Genomic DNA, 19,244 nt, shown 5'->3' with positions numbered 1-19,244 from the left:
CAACCATGGTTTTATTACCTACAAGATAAAGAGAAATTAACTTACTATTTCTAGTACACACAAAGTAACATTCAAACAAGATACAATTTGCTACAATTCTATGCACACCATTTTAGATTGTAAATAAAAACAAGGAGAAACAAATAATTCATCCATAATGCTGTGTTTTTTTAAAAAAAATGAGTGCTCTTTACATTTGAAAATTTTGAAGAGATGAGACAATAAGCCTATTGAAGTCCATACACAAGAAGAGCCCCAACTCCCGCGACTCCGACCACGAGACCGACAATCACCCCGATGGGCGGCAGCCCGCTTCCGACGGGCTTTCCGGATTTCACGTCATATCGTGCGAACCGCTTCTTCGGCGCATTACATTGCGGGCAGACATAGGCATCAGGCTGCAGAATTTACAGTGTTACAATCTTAACACATCGATAACATATGAAAAGAAACAAAAACTCGCTTGCGACATGTAAAATTAACACATCTAAGTTCTCATTTGTTACCAGATTCTATCAATAGAAGGAATTATTGTTACCAGGTATTTCCTGAACATTTGTTTAACTTAGCTGGTGTAACTCAGAGAAAACTCAGAAAGAAACATGAGCATAATCATATAATTGTTTATCGCGAAATGCTCGAGCATTTTGAGAGAGAGGAAGATATCTGAATATCTTATCACCTGTTCGTCGAACGGTTTCTGCAGGGTGTAAATATATCCGCAGTCGAGGCAGATGTGAGTGGCTCTGGCCTGAAAGAATGCGGCAGAAACGAAGTCACAAGATGAAACAAGAAAAAAAGGAATGCGTATTTGTTCGCATGTAATTTGTAAATTCGTCGCGATCTCGCCTTCTGAGCTTCTGTCAGGGTCCGGCCGAACCGAGGAGGAGCTGGCCTTTTCGTCAGCCGCTTTACATCGACTTCCGCACCGCTGCCATAAAACAGAAACAAGTGTCAGACAGTTTCTGAACAACCAAATGTGCCAGTGGCTGAAGCTACAGTATCAAAAGCTGCAGTAAAACACTGTCGAAAGACCCCGAGGGGTAACTTGCCGGCTGACTACGAAGTAGACGGAGTCCGGTTTCGCTTGAATTGCAGTTTTGGTGAATCCCAGCTTGTCCGCGGGCCAAAGCTCATCGCCGAAGAAACTGCTTGTGTACAGCACCTGGTCCCCGGCCTTAAGCCCTGCTTTTGCTGCATTTCCGCCGGCATCGACAGCCTGACGAAATAAGATACCCAAGGACATAAGTCTTGCGTAAATCCTAGGGTAGGTTTGTGTGATTAATTGCCAATTTAGACCGACTATTGGGCGCAAATGTTGATTGCTGAGGTGCTTGCTTGCTTGAGCAGTGCTGTTAGAAAAAGCATTAATGAGTTTTATTGGAATTGGTCCCAACACCGCGGCATAAGTTTCTTTTGGCCCTCAAAATACCATTTCTAAACTTTTTATTTATTTACTTATTTTAAAGGATGCTCTACTAAGGTGGCTCAACTCAAAGCAGAAGCAAAAACTACGCCAAAGTGGCACTAAGAAAAGAAATTGAGAACGAACAACGCCAAAGTGACCAAAATGAGTTCCAAATCTATCCCTCGTGTATAATTCGTTTCCTTTTTTTAGATTTTTCAACCAAAATTCGCCATAGAAAGCTCAAAACCCCTTCCTTTTATTTTTTTTTAAAAAAAATTAGTGTGAGTGACTAAAATTAAAGATTTTTGAAAAGCAACTACGCGCGGATGATATTTATTGCTGTACTTGAAGTCGACTACTGTTAGTACTGTAAATGATTGACATGTAGGGATTGATGCAGAATCTGAAGTTTTAACTGTGGTGTGACAACTGACACATGAAAACACTCCTAAAGTACAGTGTAGTACGGTGTAATAATGAAGCGGTAAACTACTCACTGTGATGACGACTCCGCCGCCGGGCTTCTGGCCCAAGGTGAGGCCGAGGGGCTTGTCGACTTCGACCTCGATGCTCTTCGATGCCCCCGCCGTCCTCGCACGAACCTCAAGCCCTCCTCTGCTTCTCGTTCCAACTGCAGCAGCTGAGCCATTACGACTCCCCCTCCTCTTCAATCCCTGCACCGACGAGAGCACCCATTTCCTCTCTGCCAGTGACACCCCGCGAAAAGCAGTTCTCTGCGACCGGAATTTACGGGGATAAGGAGAGAAATATCACCACCTATGTGCATATCAGTTTTAGGCTTTTAACAGTTTATTGATTGTAGAAGAGAAACCTTGTTTGGAATCATCAAGTTTTTTTTTTTTCTTTTTTTTTTTTATCAAACAACAAATTTATTGAGAGGATGAATGGTGGAGTGCTTACAATCTGTTTTGTCAATGAAAAAAAAACAAAAAACAAAAGGTATAATAGATAACATTTTTTTTTTTCGAATTTCGAAGAAGATTCCTTTCTAATCAGTAATAATAATGGTGAAATATTTTGCGTCTTTAATCGATGTGGTGTTAAGACTCATGTCACACTCTTGAAGTACCTGCACTGATCCATCCAAGTTCTTGAAATCACAAATTTCGATACATTTCGAAAGACTTACGATAGTATTTACGATAATCTGGCTCATTCAATCATACAGAATTTTGGTTCATAACAAGCGAGACGAAAACGACTGCAATGCCAAGCAAGGTCAAAGCTTTAAGCGGAAGCTCAAAATCGGACTCACCGGAGGAGGAAGAAGTGGAGATGGTGGTGATCTGAGTTTGGAGAACGAAGATGAGGACGCGGCGGCGGCGGAGGAGAGGGTGGAGGCAGAGGAAGAGCAAGGCAGCCAACTGCCGGATGAGTGGAGAGAAGAGAGTGTGTGGGGGGGTTGGTTGTTGATAGGTGGTGGTTAGTTGTATTGGGGGAGAGGGGGGGGGGGGGGGGGGGGGGGGGGGGGGGGGGGGGGGGGGGGGAATGGGGGTGTATTGAGAGAGGGTGGGAGAATAATAGAGAGTGGAGTCAGAGTGTGTGGATGGAAATTAAGATGCTATGATTTTTTTAAAATAAAAAAACAAAAAGAGATAAAAAGAAAGGGAAAAAGAGGAGGATATGGATAGGCTTTTAGCACTTTTTATGATGAGAGAGAGAGAATTGTGGGACAACTTTGGCCACTGATTCCTCCTCTGCTCCTACTGGCATAGTTTTCTTTCCCTGTATTGGTTGGGTGCATGAGTGTGTGTGGATGCCACAATCCCAAGTTAAAATGCATGAAAGGATCCCCTTAACTTCCTAATTCTTTTATCGACCATCCCTAATGCAAGTGGTAAAAAATTTGATGAATAATATCCGAGATCTCCGATTCGAAATCTAATTGCTTCACATTTTCAGCTAAGTTTATTACTAAAAAAAAAAATGAACAAAACAAATAATATGCTACTTTTCTCTCTCAGAAAAAAAAAAAAAACTTTCTAATTCTTTTTAGGATTTCTTCTTTTTTTTTTTTAATACTCATAAAAGTTTCTCCAAAAATTTGCTAAAAATCGATTTCCGTCTCGACTCAGCTCCGAATGGAATCAGCTCCGAATGGAATGGTAAATAGAAATAAAAAATAAAATAAAAATCAATCCTCCCAGAATCTACTCCGACCCACCAAAAGAATGCGACAAGTATTCACCCATCTCCAATCTCAAGTTATCAACACTTTGAAGAGCCCACAAAAACCAAGGGGTCACAAATAAACTGGCATACTATATTGGCCTTTTAGTGAAGATTTCAACAGAGCAACCATAGCGGGCGCGGGCGCGCAAATACACACATACACAAACAACAACCAAAAAAAAAAAAAAAAAAAAAAAAAAACCTATTCTTTGTTCCACTTATCAAGACAAAGGAGATGCTAGTAGAGATCAAAGCACAGCACAGCTCGAATCGGCTCTTACGAACGTCAGTTCAGGGCACAACCGCAGCTCTTCAGCTACAGTCATGCATTTCACAATCGGAGTTCCAGCTACGCAACTGCAAAAAACATTTCGAAGGAAAAAAGGAGGGGAAAAAGAAGAAGCTTAGGGCAGGATAACATGACACATTTGCTGCTCAAAAGACGGATATTGTAAGAGCACCTTCTCGACGGCGTCTTTTGTTGCCGACAAGTCCTGCCGCTTCTTCAGGAGTTCGATGCGAGCTCTCATCGCGTTGTTTCTCTCCTCAGCCTGAGTAAAGATTAAGTAGCGTCGTCGAACACTAAGCAAGTGATATCATGGAGCAAAGTACAAAACTAGGTGATCCATCGAGCGATGAAACAAATAAACACAGAAAATCTACGGGATCCAATGACGCAGAATCAAAGTAAGCTCACTATATCTGATCCTATGTAGTATAACTATAGAAAGCATTTTTTGCAGAGTATTTGAAGGCGAATGTCTCTTATGGCAAGCAAAGATTATACTTATTTGCATGTACAGCAACAGGCGAGCAATAAAATATCTCCAGTATATTTAGGATGGCTTTCGAAAAGCATCTGCAGATAGTAGGCAGACCACGTTTTAGTTTTTGCCATTGATTGAGATACTAACCTTGTTTATTATCTAACTGCCTTCAGTTATTAGTTGGAGGTTGGAATCAATGTAACTGAAATCACTTTAACCAGAAATTTTCTATCTTCTGAGGACTAAAAGAACAAAATTCTTCATAAAACGTACCTTTTCTATCAGGTTCGCAAGGTAATGGATTTCTTCCTTCTTCACTCTTGAGATCTTCTCTTTGACATCTCCGATGTTAGTCCTACTTGTGAGTTATCCAGTTGTCAATAGTACTGATATTGAGCTAATTAGCATAATTAGCATATTTTAATATGCAAACTTTTAGATGATTCCTAAGCAGTAATTTTTTTTTAACAAAAAAAAGAGCAAAAAAGCAAGAAGGTAACATATGAAAATCACAAAAAACAAAAAAGTCTAAATTATAGCACAGAAACCAAGTACAATTTTATCAAATATTCATAAGAACTGAAGAACACAAGTTATCAAGATTGCTGGACAAATTTATCAAAGATAACTTGTCCTGCAAAAGATAGAATACAGCTTCCTTACTTCTCCGCAGATAGTACATCAAGATTTTGCTCTTCAATAAGTTGATCCACTCTGTCAAGTATGGTTTCGACCTGTAATAAATTAAAATTAGTACAGTTATGTACTTGTCTTTTGCAGTTCTGCTTTAAAGATGTACTGATAAAATGTATTCCCATATTTGATGAGGAAATTTCACATAACAACATTGTGAACATGAGAAATGCGGATATAAAACTGTTCTACGATGATGTTTCTCCGTTCTCATGATACTGTACAATTCATGATGATCAGTAAAGGCTACATCAACTTCTCACCAGATGATACATGAAAGATAGATATTAACATAGAGCAGTGTTAGCTGTGGAAAGTCTCCAAGAATCAACAGCACAAGTGATGTATGTGCACGCTAAATAACGAAACAGTATGTTAAACTACAGAAACATGTTGGGCAACTGCTCTTTGATTCATTGTTCGAAAATATGACCTCTGTTTCTCGACAGATGGAGTCAAACTCCTCCTGCAAAATGAAAAATAAGTTAGATCTATATGTCTGCAAACATTTTTTCACTTTCATAAGTAATCAACTGAAAGAATGTTAAATAAGTACCCCATACCTCTATATTTGTATGCAAAGATTTGACGACCTGAAAGAAAATATAAAAAGAGAATAGAAGAACTGACTTAGCAACAGTAATTAGTAGCAAACACACAAAGACAGGTCTATATTAGACAGTATCAACCAAAGGAGTCTAGGAACTTAACACATATCCACAACACATGCCTGTCTATTACTAGGTGTTTGAAATCATCAGCTACCATATATCTAAATTCATTGGTTAGTAATTATTATTTCTTCTATGGTTCCAAAAACAGATTGAAAAGTCGAATGCAAGATATAAGTGTGTGTAATCATGTTTATGACCAAAATCTAAAAGAAATATCAAAGCGGCCGAAAGCATCGACTAAGTGCTTTTTAATCAGGACCAGCTTGGAATCAACTTTATATACATTAGGCAGCTTACAAATCGGGAAACTTCCTAGCCCACCTTGGTACTCTGCCCAGTTCACTACCAGCTTACACATTAAATCCTCAGTTTTGGAGGTCAGTAAGTGGAAGCATTTCCAACCTTGAGCAATATTATGGTACACAACGACTTATGTGGGAAACATTAGAAAAAGAAAATTAGGAAAACTTACATGAACAAACATGTGATATAGACTATCTCTCTCAGCATCGCTAAATCCCGAAAATGCTCTATCGACATCCTGCAAGTTAAAAACACTTTAATAATGTTCATAAAATTTTAAAAAGAATGCATATAGATGAAAGATTTCAGAATAAACTCTAAAAGTGTGTTCTGTGTCATGCCAGGACCATCACATAACAGGCCGAGAAATATGATCACTGTAACAGAACTCAAAAACTGTTGAATCTGCAAGTTTTGAAACTAACAATTATTAATAACTTCAAGATCCATGAATCTGCTAAGGGTGCAACCATCTAAAACTTCAAATATATAATAAGGTAATGCAAATTCCAAATGAAGGGGAATCTTCAATTTCACAGGGTGTCATCTGTGTGGGAATATTATAGGTATAATATAGGCACATATGCTGGTAGTAAATTGAACCCACTATCTAATGAACCATTTAAATGCGAGATCAAAGGGTAAGGCATTTAGACTCCCTACTCGACAATTGATTGCTAAATGTACTTTTCTCCATTTAAAAAAAAAAACGCTTTTTGAAGAGCAAAGCAAGAATATTCTTAAAAGTGAACGAGGCTGTTTTCTTTCATCTTATTTCCGATGATGGAGCATCCAAATCAACTATCAACACTGTTAAATATGATCTAGGCTATTTTGAGCTTTCTAGGAATCGAATTTCAAAATTTTTTGAAATCATTTGCCTAGTATTCAAGTGGCCTAAAAATTGACAACTTTTACTAATTAACATAAGTTAAATTTAAGACCACTTGCTCACTAAGTAAATGATATCGTAAAATCCCAATCCGATTCCTAGGAAGTTCAAATAGCTTAGATCGTTGTTAACGGCGTCGATTATCGATTAGCATGCCCCGTCGTCAGAAATGAGGTTGAAGTAAATGGCTCATTTTACTTCTGAAAGTATTCTAGCTTTGCTCCGTTTTGCACGAGTACATGATATCATAAGCTCTAAGAACAAATATTATCTTACACTTACATTCCAACTTCCATGATGATCTAAATGATGGTTATTATCCACAAATTTAACCAATTTATGCACAAAATCCAAGTTTTACGCATGATCTACGAGGGAAAGCAAGAGAAATGATGAAGAGCTATCACAAATCACCTCCTTGGAGAACGCGGTGAGCAAGGAACGGATCGCGAGCTGAAACGACTTCCTGAGGTTCGAATACCTCGAGCTCGCGACCTGCGACCCCGATTCCATTTGCTTCGGCTCGATCTAGCCTTAAACTGCCACAGATCGAAGAAATTAATCGCAAAAGGAGAGACAAAATCGTGCTCTAGGGTTCGATAACCAGGGTTTTGGCGATCGAAATCGAAGAGTTTTAGGAAAAATGCGTAGAGAAACAGTGAGAAAAGCCACCTCTTTTGCCTCTTCTTCTTCTTCTTCTCTTTTCGTTCGTTTTTCGAGGATTTGTTCGAATTTTAGGGTTTCGGGAAAATCGCATACATTTTAAATTAAAGAAAAGCGCGCCTAAATTAAAGCCGTTCAAAATACTCGATATTTCGTATTTGATCCAGACTCTATCTGTATCTATTCAGACCCAAACCGGATTCAATAAAAAATTAATAATACACTGATAAAATAAATTATCTATTAAAGTTTTGGATATGGATCCAGATACTTTATGTCCGTACCTATTTAGTCCGGATCGAAATCCAATATTTTAGTCGGTAGGGTCCAAAAGAGTTTCAAAATTCGGACCCGATCTGGATCCGTGAAATATAGTAAATGAAAAAATTTAAAGTTGAGCGATCAATTTCAATAGGACTTATATACGAAGGGTCTCTGTATATTTTCATCTTAGTAAAAATCTTAGTCGCTATGTTTGCTCTTTTTTTATCTGTTTATTTTGCTCTTTCTTCTTTTTAATTCTAACTGTTTACAGCTTAAATCTTTTGTTTGAACGAATTTTATTAGACTGGGTACAACTAATTAGAATGTGAGTTTTTTATAACAAGAGATTTGTGGTTTGTCCATATATTATTTAGTAAAGCCTATAAAAAATATATGCATATAAGTATTCGTATCCGATCTAGACTCGACCCTTATCTGATCCATACTCGATCTTAAGCAGGTAGTATATGGGCAGTCACTATCCAGGCTCGCTTAAATAGACCTATTGAGTATATCATTAACTTAAGTATCCGAACAGAATCCAATCAAAAAATTAAGGGAAAACTTCAAAAACCCCCCCTGTGGTTTCATGCATTCTCACTTTCATACCCTGTGGTTTAAAACGTATCAATTTGGCCCCCTGTGGTTTCATTTTTCTCTTTTTGTTATCAATTTTATTATTTTTTTTTTCTTAAATCAGTGACAAAATTAAAATTAAAGGATACTAAAGTGAATATTCGATAAACATAGATGGTTATCTGAAGCTTTTTGTATATAATTTAACGAAATATTAACGAAAAAGCTTCTGAAAAGATAAAAACGAAACCACAGGGGGGCAAATTGATACGTTTTAAACCACAGGGTACTAAAGTGAGAATGCATGAAACCACAGGGGGGGTTTTTGAAGTTTTTCCAAAAATTAAATGGATAGGGTGTATTTTTTTTTCCAACTCTTTAGTATTTGGGTACGGATATAATGTATCAGCTGCCCAAATTTGACCCGGCCCATGAACATTTTTGACCCAAATATTATAGAGGTAAAAATGTCTCCACACCCCTCACAAATAGAGAAAATTGAAGAAGAACCCTCAACTCTTTTTTTTTCTTTTTTTTTTTTGAGCTATTGCCCCCATCTATTCATATCGGATCCGCATCCGATAGTACGACCCGACCCGTTATACCGGGCAATCGCCTTTTGTTATTATTATTATTTATTTATTTTTCATACTCCTCTCCCCCATTTCTCCAATTTATTATCAGCGGGGAGCGTCGCCGAGATCGAGAGAGAGGTAACGAATCGATCCTCCTCCTCGATCGAACCCTTCTTTTCCTCCGATTCTTCTCCCTCGCATCCAATCGCGTGATGGATCGTTCTATTTAATCTTTAATTTTTTTTTCTTTTTGCAAAATCATTTAGGGTTGCATCAGTTTAGGGTTAGGGTTCTGCGGCTCCTACAATTATTGGTTTATGTTCGTGAGATATGATCTAATACTTTGTTTTTTTGCTTCGTTTTTCATCCATATTTGGATCAATCGGTGTTAGTTTGTTTTTACCTGTTTATAGAACTACCGTGAGTTGAGATTTTCGTGATCTGCGTGAGATTACGACAAATACTGTGCAAAATCGTCTTGTTTTCTAGTTATTAATATATTAATCCTTTAAAAATTGGGGTTAGTGGTTATGTTTGGTTCGTGTTGATGTTTTACATGCCCAAGATAATATTTTTCTCTAGGGCGAAATGTATTGGATAATCTCTGTGCTTTCCTGATTCTGCGACTTGTTCCTGAAATTTCGCTTAAACAGTTCAATCTCTGAACTCGAACTTCGTCGTATATGGCAATTTCATTCCTGACTCCCCACAAGAAAAAAAAAAAAAACGGCAAAATGGCTGGCTTGCCCAAAATGTCATTTTCAGCAAAAGGTTGTGCCTTTTGGATTGGAGTATATGATAAAGTTCGACGAAAAAAGTGTTTAAACAAAATGTTTGGGGATTAGTTGAAATACATGGATGGTGCAGGGATTGTACTCTTGTTATCCTCTCATTATTAGTTCATATCCCCCCTCTCAAGAACTCAACAAATACTAGTGAAATGTAAGGTTTAATAGTTGCCATATAAGGCTTGCACTTTATGGCACTGTTTGGATGCATGAACCTCTTGTTCAACACTTCTATTTGGTTTTCTGAAGAATTTTTGTTGTATATCAAATGCCCAGAATGGCATACCATGTCCGGCCTTCTAGTCAGCTATCCGGAAAAAGATAAATTACCTCATAGGTGAAATTTGCTATCCTACTAGATCATGGATGCTAAGATTTTTCAGGGAGCAAAAAATCAAACTCATAACTTTCAATCACAAAAGAAGATCCTCATACCGATTATGTTATCACCGGAGAACTTATTCCGACATCCAAACGAGCCTATATCTCTACTGGCTTTAGATATAACAATCATTGGTAGAGTACTTTCTGTTTCCTCAAATATTTGGATAGAAGGATTAGCAATAGGTCTTATTAAATTCAGGTTCCGTATCCAAATTCAGCTAGATGTGAATGCAGATGTGTCAATTTCTTGAATATGATGTAGATCTAGATTTAGAAGTGTCATCCGGATGGTTATATATGTCCAAATACGTTGTTCTAACAGAGGCTCAAATGTGTGTGTTTAAATAAATAACGAATTTTGGATCAGGGCTATTAACATTACTGTCTTTTCTTTTGCTTGAATTTGTGCCTTTGTTTGTTTAGTGAATTTTCTAATATTTTGTATCCTGAGTCAAAATGGATGGAAACGAATAGAGGCATAACTTCTATGCAATTCATATTCATTTACTCAAATATGGCAGAGATTATTATATTGTTTAATGTCAATATGTGTCTTTGTAGATCTGGAAACAGAAATTGATACAAATATTGATTAGTTGGTACTTTACCAGTATCCTATTTGTTTTCACTCTTAATTCAAATGTATGGAAAAGTAAAATCATGAATTGCTTGTTTGTTTGTTTGTTTTTTTTTTTTTTTTTAGAAAATTTAAATTCGCTTTTGAAGAACTGCCTTTCTTTGTTATCTATCAATCTTAGACCTCTTTTCCTCTGCTTTCGTTTTGCCTATTCACTAGACAGTGACTGTTTTATTATGCATTATTTTCATGGCGGTTATAAACCATGTGACCCAAATGAAGATTTTCTCTTGAGCATATTTTGTATTTCGAATTTTGGAATGTATAGTTGGAATACAATTGGAGAAAGGGTATCTTTTTAATTTTCTTGGGCAATCACCCAGGTGCCTCAGCTGGGGGAAGATTTGTTAATTTGGGTCGCGTTGCGTTGTGTCACCGAAAAAGGCTATAAACTTGAAACCATCAACTCGCACTTCTTAATGTAACACAACTAGGAGTTTCTAGTTTTTAAGTTTTTCATATTATTCAAGATATATCAACACTTCTTTATATTTTCAGTTTGCAAATGGCTGCGAAGTATATCATTGGCGCGCTTGCTGCATCCATTGGGATTGCGTACATATCTGATGTATTAATTGCCGACAAAAAGATATTTGGAGGTCAGTTCAGTTTGAATACAATAGAAAATTCTTCTACTTTATTCTGGCAAATTCAAGCATGGCATAAAATTTCTTGAAAACCCCCAGGTACTACCCCGCACACTGTCGCTGAGAAGGAATGGTGGGAAGCGACTGATAAGAAGTTCCAGGCGTGGCCTCGCACCGCCGGGCCGCCTGTTGTCATGAACCCGATCAGCCGCCAAAACTTCATCGTCAAATCCGCGGAATCTTAATACCGTACAAGTCGACAAAAGTTGTTTATCTGATCAGTCGTCGTAGGATTTTGCAATGCAGTTTAAAACATTGCATTGATTCCACTTGCTATGGTTTTTTTTTGTGCGTCAATAAAGTACCAATTGGAACTTATTATTTTATGCAAAACCAGTAAGAATTGTTCTTGTAAGGGCTCAAACCGCCCGTTCAAACTCGCGCTTGTTTTGGTTTGTATTGTTTCCAATCAATTAAATTGAGAGTTTTGATAACCGTATAGTGATTCCGTGGCCAAATGAATTGCGGATTATGTTAGTAGTGATTCCGTAGCTCGAGAGGTGGACTGGTTATTCATAGCTTCTACTTTTCTAGTGGAAATGTTTTCCGTTTCTGTGAACTGCTTTGTCCGAACATCGAAGATACGATGTTCGAGGATCCGAAATGTGACTTGGAAATATGTTTTCCCAGATCAATATCTGATCAACTAGATGTGTGCTTTTAGTGTGAAAAACCTGTTCTGGATCCCCAATCAAGTGAAAGGCAACGTTAGGTTGCATCGAGATTATCAAATTTATAGAGATTAAATAATAGTTTATGTGATTACTTTGAACATCAAAGTGTCGCTTTGGCCGAGTGGTTAAGGCGTGTGCCTGCTAAGTACATGGGGTTTCCCCGCGAGAGTTCGAATCTCTCAGGCGACGGCTTTTTTTTTTTTTTTAAATATTTTTTCGGTGAGCCCGAGCCGATCCTGGCCGTCTATCAGCATCATCATCATCAACGGCAACGCAACGATCATACCCGTCAAATCCATATATGTATATATATACGCGCATCTTCCGAAATCGTGAGCCCATCAGAGCCGTCCATCATCATCATCATCAACACAACAAACGATCACAAGCCGCGAGAGTTCGAATCTTCTCGGGCGACGGTGTTTTTTTTTTTTTCTTAATGTTTTTTCAGTGAGCCCGAGCCGATCCTGGCCGTCCATCGGCATCATCATCGACAGCAACAAACGATCATAGCCGTCAAATCCATATATGTACACGCATCCTCCGAGATCTCGGCCTACACACTCCAAAAATGAAAAAGAAAACTATTTAAGGCGTTCTCTCTCTCTCTCTCTCTCTCTCTCTCTCTCTTTCTCGGTTTCTCCCTCGCTTCGTCGGCTCACGCGGAACCCCTACGATCTCTCCCAATTCAGGTACGAGTTTCCGCCCCGATCTCAATCCCTACCGCCTCAATTTGATCCCCTCCGATCGACTCCGCCGCTTTCGCGGTCCAATTTGACCCCTAATTCGCAGTTTTCTAGGTTTTTTTCCTCTGCGATCCGAGCGTGCGAAACCCTAATCGGTAGATCTCTCGCCCGGCGCCCGATCGTGCATCGCGGATGGGAGATTCTTTGGGGGGTCTGTCGAAGGATGCGATTTTGTTCTTGGATTTACGAGACGAGCTGGATTTTTTGATCCGTAGGTGTTATTTTGTGGTTTTTCGCTGCCTTCGATCCGAGTGAGTGAAACCCTAATTGGTAGATCTTTCTCTTTCTCCCGGCGCCCGATCCCGCGACTCGGGGATGGGGAATTAACTGGGGGCTTAAGCGGAAGATACAATTTTGTTGGTGGATTCTTGGTCCGTAGATGTTTTCATGTTGAGTGGGCGGATGGTGTTTGATGTTTTGACCTAGAGAGAAGGGAAAGAGGAGATTTTTTTTTGTAGGGTTTACTTACTCGTTGTCGTATAGGGAGATGGCCAATGAGATTGGAGAGAACGGGAACAACATAGTTGATCTGAATCTCTACCTGGCTAATCCTACTTTGCCCCGGCGGATAAGCCGAGACCTAGGGTCTGATCTCGCCCTAGGTTCTTTAATGTTGCCATCTTTGTTTTCTGAGGAAGCTCGCGAGCCCACGAGCAATTCAATTGCTTTGCGGCCGTCTATTTTGGATGCGCCGTACTCCCCTTCGAATTCCCTGTTCGCACCCGACCAATTGCCCGCAGATCCCACCGCTGTATTCGAAGATAATAGTAATTTGTCCTCTCACGATCCGAACGGCTCTTCTTTTGATGCCGGTCGAGAAAGTGTTCTGCAAATTGATTCTTCATTTCCTCCGCCCCCGCCACCGCCGCCGCCTCTGCCGCCGCCTACTCCTCCTTTAGTTGTTGGTGTCCGACCGACTGTGGTGGAGATGCCTTTTGACCCAACAACCCCTCTTGGTGGAGTGGCTGATGAACCCATCGCGCCAAGCGGTAACCCTCCCTTGCCGTTTTTACCATCGTGCCCTCCTACCTCGAGAATCCCACAATTAGATGATGCATCATCCTCAATCGGCCCGATCTTGCTGATCCCCGTGACTGATCTTGTGGGCCCGGGGGATCGCGCGTCTTCTATACAACAGCTCCAGGAATACCCACAGCTTCGTTTTCAAAGGTTGATTGAAGTGAGGCATCGGCTGGGAGTTCGCAGAGTGGGACCGTCATCTGACCCCCCACATGATAGTGATCAAAGGTTTGAGTCTGGGGCGCATTCTTTGACTAGTCCCGAGAGGCTGATGCACGACATAGTACAGTCCCAAAGAACTCTAGAATCTTTGAAAAAGCGTAAGCTGGGCGCTGAAGGCAAGGAAGCGGCGGATACGGACAAGAACAAGGAAGAGGAGTGTGAATGTGGTGCGAATTTTGAGTGCAATATATGCTTTGAGGTAGCAAAGGAACCTGTCGTCACACCGTGCGGCCATTTATTCTGTTGGCCGTGTTTGTACCAATGGCTTCATGCCCACTCTGAGCATTCAGAATGCCCTGTGTGTAAAGGAGAGGTTTTAGAAGTGAACGTTACCCCAATTTACGGGCGGGGGGGCTCAGACGCTGGAGTGGAGAAGAAATGTGAAGAAAGCTGGGGCTCGGGCATAAAAATACCTCCTCGACCTCATGCTCATAGGATCGAGAGCTTGAGGCAGCATCTGCAGCGGCCTGTCTCAAGAAGGTTAGCGGAAAGTACGACAATCTCGTGGAGGAGGATTATAGATGATGAGATGCAGATTGGGGCTCATCTCGAAGGGCGCAGTAGGAGTCCTAGGGTGTTGGGAAGGTTTGATGCCGTGCATCCTAGTGTACTAACAAGGCTCAGGCCAAGGAGAACACAAAGGGAAGAAGGGGGGAGCAATTCAGTAAGTCCCCCAAATAATTCTTCGGGCCATGCTAATGGTGGCGGTAGTGGCCAAGCTGAAGCAATCTTGCCGTCTGCTACTATGTATAGTAATAATAATAACAATAATAATACTGGGATGTTTCGAAGGCTTCCATCTCCATACATTTATCAGCCTTCAACTTCAAGCACGATGGCTTTTATAGAGGGAAATGTTGCGTCTACTGACGATTCGACGGAGCGGACGGGGGAAGGTTCTTCTAGGTTTGTCAGAAGCAGAGGAGGAAACAGTCCGTCCGTTCCGTTGGATGTGGATGATGCGGAACTTCATACACGAAGAAGGAGGAGGCTGTACTAAAACTTCTCACGCACTTTCTACAATTTAGAGATTATTTGTTGATAATAACTTGAAGTGACGATGATTTTAGCATGGTATAGTTCTGCAAGCTTCTCCAGTTAAAAGGTGGTAGTGATGTTGCTGTCTTAGTCCTCTTTTGTTGTTTCATCTATTTAAGGCATGTTCGACGAATAAAGTTTTCCGATGCCCGTTGCTTGAGCAGAGATAGTAATTATCGGTTTTGTATATGATGGAATTATGCTTTGCAAGGAATATTACTGGCTTTGATGATTTTAACTGTATACTGGATTAGTTCTTTTAATTGTGCTCTTTGCCGAGCATTTTGCCGTACTTTCTATGATGCTTGTTAGGTTTTAGAAACTGGTATGTAGGATTTCTGTAATCACATTATTTCACTGGCTCTAGAATCTATCCTGGTGGTTGGAATATCACAGCGGATTCTATTTGGTGTTTCAAGTGGTTTACTGAATCATGTTATGTTATAATTAAAATGTCGGTGCATATTACTAGTGTTTTGAGCTCATTTGTCTCTCTGTTTTGTGTGACATGCAATTTTATATCAGGTAGACTATGTAAAGTTCTGAGCCTATCTGCCTTGCTGTTATTACATTGTTCTTCGCGGACTTCTTCTGCCACCACTGAAATGTATATTTACATCTCGCAATCTTTACTTATGACGTCACCGATCGAGTCTCATGGTGTTCGAAGGGCTTTTTATAATTTTTTTTCCAGCTTTTTTCTCCACTCTCAACCTTTTTAATGTCTTGAAGTATATATCAGGCAGATTCTAAACTATTGCATTATTGCTGTTTGGGTGTTTATCTGCTTTCTGCTTGGGAATACTTGCTGGAGTGGATTAAAAGAAGGCTTGTAGGATTGGGAGGATGGTAAAATAGTTGTTGAAGGGGTGATGGAAATTTTTACTTGCAAGGGATAGTCATGTAATTTGTTGAGGTGATATATATATATATATATATATATAGTGATGAAAAAAAGGTGGTATTGAAGCTCAGTTGTTAGATGCAATTAGTTTGCCATAAAAAAGGTTTGATATCTTATTGTATTATTTATTTTAAGAGAGCCATCTATGTTATATTCATGCAATTGGTAGGAGCTCCTTTTTTTTTTTACTCAGCATTTGTCTTGTGGGTAAAAATACAGTTAATAAAAGTAAGTAAAAAGAAGAAATAAATTATTTTTCTTCAGGTGAAATGAAGCTGAAACTTTGAGCTAAAAGTGAGTTTTATGTATGAAAATTGCATATAAGATTACTATAGAGGAGTATGAACATTTAACATGAGTTTTTAGATAATTATGTAAATTAGAAGGATATTTCAACTATTGCCATTTGATTGGTCCACTAAGATAAACTTGTATCTTAACCAAAAAATTAAAATAAAAAATGCTGAAACACAGAGTTATTTATTAAACATTGGTGTGTGGATTTTAGAAACTAATGGAGTATATATTCTCCAGAAAGAAATTATATTGAAACTCTCTTAACTTTGACATTCTGATATAATCACCGATTAGGCATAACCAAAGAAAGATTAAGAAAAGAGAAAAGAAAAGAAAAGAAAAGAAAAGAAAACCAACACCAACATCCTTCTTTAGTGAAACAAATCACTCATATCCACTCAGCTATTGCCTTAACCAGATACAAAAGACCATAAACTAAAATTTATAATTTAAAAAAAAAAAAAAGAAATGCAAATTGTTGACCCCTCATCACACTGCTACTGCAGAAGACACAGCAGCTGAAAGAAAATTTTGCAATAGATTGCAAATAAAAAATTTGAAAGAAAAGAGAAGCAACTTTAGAATAGCAAACAGAAAAAAAAAAAGAAAAAGAGAAAAAAAAAAAAAAGAAAAAAATAACCCCTACAATTAACACTTCCCTCTGAGGGAGAAGGTGGAGTGGTAGAAGCCAAGAAACCACTTATAGTGAGTTTGTGTGACAGGAAAGCCCCTTTTTTGTACTGCTTGTAGCTCTCCCACTTCTAGAAATCACACAGATTTCGAGAAAATGCGTCGCATGGTTCTTCTATAGTTTCAGCTATACGTAAATATGCGACGCGCGATAACTGTAACACCCGATAGATGATATGATCCACCTCGTCGCCTCTCCGCTCAGAAGAATGAGGGCCGCCAAAGGCTTTCTTCTTTGTTTTCTAGCGGTACTGCAGGAAATCGTAGCTCAACCGAAGCATGCGATTTGTGCGACGGGTTGTCACTTCAGTAAACAAACTAAATATTTTTTCATTGCACTTTCTGGCCGCCTGCAACGTGCTCCGCCTGCAAACCCTTCATTAAATTTGCATCAAGCTAACATATTCATGAAGAATTAAATGACATTTTTATGAGCATTACAGATTCATGTCCCCAAATAGCATGGAATCACACCATTTGTATATGCAAAGAGAATCAAATTTATCTTAGTTGCCATTTAAATTTGAAAGTGAAAGTATATATACATAACTCATGAAATATGTTATAAAAGCAAAGACAAAAATAAGTACCATGAGTGAAAAAGCAACCTTGCTTCCTACAGCTGGTGATTAATTAATGCCGAAATGCAATTTTGTTGGCCAAATATAATGAATATGATTGGGTTAAATTTAAGTGCTGCACAATTCAGCGAAGAAAAAACTACTCAAATTACGTCATTTACTCCTTTTGCTGTATTTGTCGGTCGTCGGAGAAGGGGGAGAGTACAAGGATTCTTATGAAACAAATATGCCAAATACTATTCATGAATGGAAGGAGAATTTGCATGACTAACTACACTATACTTGTCAACATCAAATATACCAGAGTCAAAATTGTTATGCGTCAAGTATTACGAATATCTGCAATACAAAACCATGAGTCACATTTTATCATGTCATTACCAACCTTTGATAATGCCACCATATTTTTGATGCAAAGATGCAATGCTCGCGTTGTGTCCAACTATTTTCGCTGAATCCTAGCAACAAAATCCAAACTTCTACTGAAACCTCTGTAGAATGATAGAATTTATTAGAATATATTACAGTTAAAGAAAACGGAAAAAAAAAAAAAGCAGCCTGGACTTGCCTTATATTCAGCTCTGTCTTTGTTTTCTCGCTCTAAGTTCCTTCTTCGCCTCTACCGATCGTCGTTCTTTTCGATCATCTTTGAACTGCTCTACAAGTCTCACAAGGCTGTGCGTCTCAGCATCAGGCCTCGCCCCTCCCAGAATCATCTTATTCAACAATTCCGGCTCATAAACTTTGGCCTTCACATAAGCCTTTAAGAGGGCATTGAAAACAAAGGGATACCTACAATACTTCGACTCCTTCAGCTCCTCAAATAGCTTTTTCGAAGTTTCCACGTCGCCGATCTCTGCAAAAGCTTCAAGTAACATAAAAGTAGTCTCCAACCACGGCGTAGATCTCCTTACCTTGAGTACTACAGCTTCGTCTTTCCCCTTATTCATCGTTTCAACTGCTTCCCCGACAAGCCCGGCTTTTAAGCAACCCAACGCCAGGTGGCGATAAGTTATAGCATTCGGCTTGCACCCGTTTGCTTCCATCTCTTTATAAATTCAGATGCCTTTTTCGACACGACCGTGTCGCGAATACCAGATATAATAGAATTAAAAGTATTGCAGACGCTAATTCCTCTTGGCTTTCAACTCTGCCCATTATCTCTCTGCCCTAGAAATCGATCCAACCCCGCCAAAAACTCAATCGCGAGTAAAAGGCTTTGGATGGACAGAGGAGCTCTTGCAACCAACCTTCGCAGTGCTCTCGACCTATTCTCTTACTCATGATAAGCATACAGAATAAGTAAATACCAACGCGAACCCAGTTATACTGTTTCGATTGTCAATGCTTCTATAATGTCCGAGAAACCGTGTATAGCCTCGGCGACAGCGTGGCGATCGCAGCAAATATGCCGTAATTATTCATATTGTTGACGCTGCCCTTTCATTCGGCGAAACCTTTCGACATGCTCGATGTTAGTTCTTTTCGCTTGTACTCAAAGAATTTTGTTAATTGGAATGTGTGCGGGAGACGCCGCGCCTTCATCGTGCTGAGTATTTTAGGGATAGTTTTCCTTGCCCCGGCGACGAATGTACGGACTTATCAAGC

At 39.3% G+C, this 19,244-nt stretch overlaps 4 protein-coding genes, 1 non-coding gene and 1 pseudogene across 8 annotated transcripts; 3 read left to right on the top strand and 3 right to left on the bottom strand.

Moving 5' to 3' along the window:
* Positions 1-26: 26 nt before the first annotated feature.
* On the bottom strand, positions 27-3,252 carry LOC109706356. The gene is made up of 7 exons (XM_020227145.1): positions 3,230-3,252; positions 2,685-2,793; positions 1,906-2,142; positions 1,053-1,219; positions 850-931; positions 683-751; positions 27-398 (listed from the first exon to the last, which is right to left on the bottom strand). Exons 1-7 carry the CDS (start codon positions 3,250-3,252, stop codon positions 228-230), a joined length of 858 nt encoding a protein of 285 aa, XP_020082734.1. The 3' UTR covers positions 27-227.
* A 419-nt stretch (positions 3,253-3,671) lies between these two features.
* LOC109706354 lies at positions 3,672-7,703 on the bottom strand. Of its 2 annotated transcripts, none has more exons than XM_020227143.1 (9): positions 7,603-7,703; positions 7,345-7,469; positions 6,208-6,276; positions 5,625-5,654; positions 5,495-5,527; positions 5,032-5,102; positions 4,642-4,726; positions 4,063-4,152; positions 3,672-3,958 (listed from the first exon to the last, which is right to left on the bottom strand). In XM_020227143.1, the coding sequence occupies exons 2-9, from the start codon at positions 7,441-7,443 to the stop codon at positions 3,914-3,916; spliced, it is 522 nt and encodes a 173-aa protein (XP_020082732.1). In that variant the 5' UTR covers positions 7,444-7,469; positions 7,603-7,703; the 3' UTR covers positions 3,672-3,913. The 2 variants fall into 2 exon arrangements, with proteins under 2 accessions (XP_020082732.1, XP_020082733.1); XM_020227144.1 differs by having other exon boundaries at positions 4,642-4,723.
* Positions 7,704-9,043: 1,340 nt separating this feature from the next.
* LOC109706351 lies at positions 9,044-11,898 on the top strand. 2 transcript variants are annotated; one of them, XM_020227138.1, is made up of 4 exons: positions 9,114-9,146; positions 11,141-11,238; positions 11,316-11,416; positions 11,504-11,898. In XM_020227138.1, exons 3-4 carry the CDS (start codon positions 11,323-11,325, stop codon positions 11,647-11,649), a joined length of 240 nt encoding a protein of 79 aa, XP_020082727.1. In that variant the 5' UTR covers positions 9,114-9,146; positions 11,141-11,238; positions 11,316-11,322; the 3' UTR covers positions 11,650-11,898. The 2 variants fall into 2 exon arrangements, with proteins under 2 accessions (XP_020082726.1, XP_020082727.1); XM_020227137.1 differs by lacking the exon at positions 11,141-11,238 and having other exon boundaries at positions 9,044-9,146.
* A 347-nt stretch (positions 11,899-12,245) lies between these two features.
* Positions 12,246-12,327, top strand: TRNAS-GCU. The gene has a single exon. It is a non-coding gene; the product is annotated as a tRNA-Ser (tRNA).
* A 370-nt stretch (positions 12,328-12,697) lies between these two features.
* Positions 12,698-15,578, top strand: LOC109706358. 2 transcript variants are annotated; one of them, XM_020227150.1, is made up of 2 exons: positions 12,698-12,830; positions 12,931-15,578. In XM_020227150.1, exon 2 carries the CDS (start codon positions 13,372-13,374, stop codon positions 15,124-15,126), a length of 1,755 nt encoding a protein of 584 aa, XP_020082739.1. In that variant the 5' UTR covers positions 12,698-12,830; positions 12,931-13,371; the 3' UTR covers positions 15,127-15,578. The 2 variants fall into 2 exon arrangements, with proteins under 2 accessions (XP_020082739.1, XP_020082740.1); XM_020227151.1 differs by having other exon boundaries at positions 12,709-12,830; positions 12,939-15,578.
* A 1,036-nt stretch (positions 15,579-16,614) lies between these two features.
* Positions 16,615-19,103, bottom strand: LOC109706355 (annotated as a pseudogene).
* Positions 19,104-19,244: the final 141 nt, after the last annotated feature.

Source organism: Ananas comosus, unplaced genomic scaffold (assembly GCF_001540865.1).
Source record: "Ananas comosus cultivar F153 unplaced genomic scaffold, ASM154086v1, whole genome shotgun sequence".
In the NCBI taxonomy this organism is placed as follows: Eukaryota; Viridiplantae; Streptophyta; class Magnoliopsida; order Poales; family Bromeliaceae; genus Ananas; species Ananas comosus.
The sequence above is the reverse complement of the archived record's forward strand: the minus strand, read 5'-3'. Positions and strand labels throughout refer to the sequence as shown.

Bases quoted from the DNA above. Each gene is read 5' to 3' on its own strand.
- LOC109706354 (XM_020227143.1), bottom strand. From the start codon at position 7,443: ATGGAATCGGGGTCGCAGGTCGCGAGCTCGAGGTATTCGAACCTCAGG. The intron at 5,528-5,624 runs GTATGGGGTACT...TTCATTTTGCAG, and splicing joins CTTTGCATACAAATATAGAG to GAGGAGTTTGACTCCATCTG. The intron at 5,103-5,494 runs GTCATATTTTCG...AATTTATTACAG, and splicing joins CCATCTGTCGAGAAACAGAG to GTCGAAACCATACTTGACAG.
- LOC109706358 (XM_020227150.1), top strand. From the start codon at position 13,372: ATGGCCAATGAGATTGGAGAGAACGGGAACAACATAGTTGATCTGAAT.
- LOC109706351 (XM_020227137.1), top strand. From the start codon at position 11,323: ATGGCTGCGAAGTATATCATTGGCGCGCTTGCTGCATCCATTGGGATT. The intron at 11,417-11,503 runs GTCAGTTCAGTT...GAAAACCCCCAG, and splicing joins CGACAAAAAGATATTTGGAG to GTACTACCCCGCACACTGTC.
- LOC109706356 (XM_020227145.1), bottom strand. From the start codon at position 3,252: ATGGTCGATAAAAGAATTAGGAA. The intron at 1,220-1,905 runs GTGAGTAGTTTA...TTATTTCGTCAG, and splicing joins GCGGCGGAGTCGTCATCACA to GCTGTCGATGCCGGCGGAAA. The intron at 399-682 runs GTGATAAGATAT...TAAATTCTGCAG, and splicing joins AGAAACCGTTCGACGAACAG to CCTGATGCCTATGTCTGCCC.